Source organism: Plasmodium gonderi (assembly GCF_002157705.1).
Source record: "Plasmodium gonderi DNA, contig: Pgo-contig_998, whole genome shotgun sequence".
In the NCBI taxonomy this organism is placed as follows: Eukaryota; Apicomplexa; class Aconoidasida; order Haemosporida; family Plasmodiidae; genus Plasmodium; species Plasmodium gonderi.
The window spans coordinates 1-2,270 of NW_021629598.1; the positions used below are offsets into that span (position 1 = coordinate 1).

General features: G+C 20.7%; 1 protein-coding gene across 1 annotated transcript; it reads left to right on the plus strand.

The window, feature by feature from the left end:
- Window positions 1-864: 864 nt before the first annotated feature.
- On the plus strand, window positions 865-2,135 carry PGO_004555 (variable surface protein; the record flags this gene model as incomplete). The annotated part of the gene is made up of 4 exons (XM_028691502.1): window positions 865-891; window positions 1,025-1,622; window positions 1,694-1,839; window positions 1,965-2,135. 4 exons carry the CDS (start codon window positions 865-867, stop codon window positions 2,133-2,135), a joined length of 942 nt encoding a protein of 313 aa, XP_028547303.1.
- Window positions 2,136-2,270: the final 135 nt, after the last annotated feature.

Consider the following 2,270-nt stretch of genomic DNA (forward strand, 5'->3'; position numbering starts at 1 on the left):
GAACCCTAAATCTTACTATTACTAATTATTTAATAATATATATTTATTATATTTATAAATATTAAATCATTTTTCTGAAAAAAATATATAATCGTCATAAGAGATAGAATATTTGCTTCAATCATATAACTTATATGGTTTATGAAAAATAGATTTTATATTATTAATAATTTTAATCATATTATATTCCTATTTGTTTTGATGCATCGGATTAACTTTTTTTTCATAATATTAATGTATATGAATATTTAATTGTACCATAAATAAATATAACACAAATAAATAATATTTATTTAACATTATTAAACAATGGTATCATGTAATTAACTTAATATACTAAGAATAAATTATGTATACAATTTTTATTCTTTGTATTGCAATTAATAATATAAGAAGTGCTATGTTATCATATACAATTAATGGTTTAATATTAAGGATTCCATTTTTTCAAACGAATGATACATACTTATATATTATTCCCGTAAGGATTGTTCTAAAAATATATATGATTATTAAGGTGATACTGATTTTTTTGTATGACTCTTAAGAGTAATATAATTTTATCGTATAAACATTACATTTTTAAACATGTCTATTAAATATTTTATTATATAATATTTACTAATTTATATTTTAACTTTTGTATGCAGCACACTTGTACTTATAATTCTCAAATGTAATAATTATACAATAATATAATTTAATAAGTCAAGCAAAACTGTCCTATGGGGAAAAATTTCTTTAAATATTAAAATACATAATAGAACAAAAGAACATATATGTATACGGTTACTCCATGCTTTAGTGAATAAATATTAATAGGGACATTATTTATAAAATTAATTTTTTTTTAGATAAAATATAATGAAACTTCCTGAAACAAATAAAACGGTACCTTATTATTTTTTGGAATATATAAATTACATAATATTACATGAACATTATGGAAAATTTGAGAAAAATTTTTATTTTTTCAGATTTGTATATTATATGGATTCTTCATTATTTATATATTATCTATTAGTATATTAACTGGAAGGATTATATCCTTTTTAGAAAAATTTTTGAATCGTTGCAAATATCTATACAAATTTCTGAAGATATTATTAGTTTCATTGTGCAGAATCCTGTTCACGTAGGTGTGGAACGCAATAAATTTATTAATATTTGTCAGATAATAAGAGACCTTTTTAATATTATGTCTTCTAATGATTCTTGTAAAAACGGAAAATGTTGTAACTATATTAACTACTATATTAGAGAACAAATTAAACAGTTTTTTCCTTTAAAAGTAAATGATATTTTTGAACATTTTAAGAAATATGTTGAAAGTAAGAAAACTAATGAATCTTATAAAACATGTATGCCGGAAATAAAATATATACAAGAACAAGAATTTGATAAAATGAAGGAATTATATCAGCTATATGAATATTATGAATCTATTTTAAATCCGGACTCAGAAGATAATAGCGATCCTAATGGTTGCAGCGAAATAAAAGATTTCATTGTATCATATAATGAATTTATCGAAACATATAATGATGATATACCTTTGCACGAAGAATTAAATCATCTCAGATGCTCAATTGAATATAATGATTTATATAATAATTGCAAAAGTGAGTTAAGATAAAAATATCAAAAAATGTAATTATTCCACGGGATAAAAATAATTGTAATGCATTTGTAGAAAAACAATATTTAAAGGAATATTCAGAAAGAAACAATACGTACTTTAGTGCAAGTACTTATATTCCACATGCTAATATGAATGTTATAATACCAACTACACTTAGTAGTGTATTTTTAGGAATAGTACTTTATATTATCTATAAGGTTAAATAAAATTTTATTTAAAATTTTTTATCTTATACAGATAATATTATTATATATTTAAAAAAAAAAATGCATTCATCAAGTAATTATAATTATAACATCCATATATATTTATTTAATACTAGTTTACTGCATCAAGAAATTATTTACGAAACCGCTTTCTCAGAATGAGAAGAATGAATAGAAATATAATTGACGAAACGTACCAACATGAAATGTGTAACAAAAAACATTATCATGGTGCGTTGAAAGAAAAATGTTATAATGTATCATATGTTTCAGAAAGAAAATACTAATATACTTATTTAAAAAGATGATGTAACTATTATGCAATCATAATTATATTACTGAATATTGGTTAACTAAAATTAGAAAATTCCATATTCATATATGTATGATACTAATAATGCTACTAAAAAAATAAAATAAAA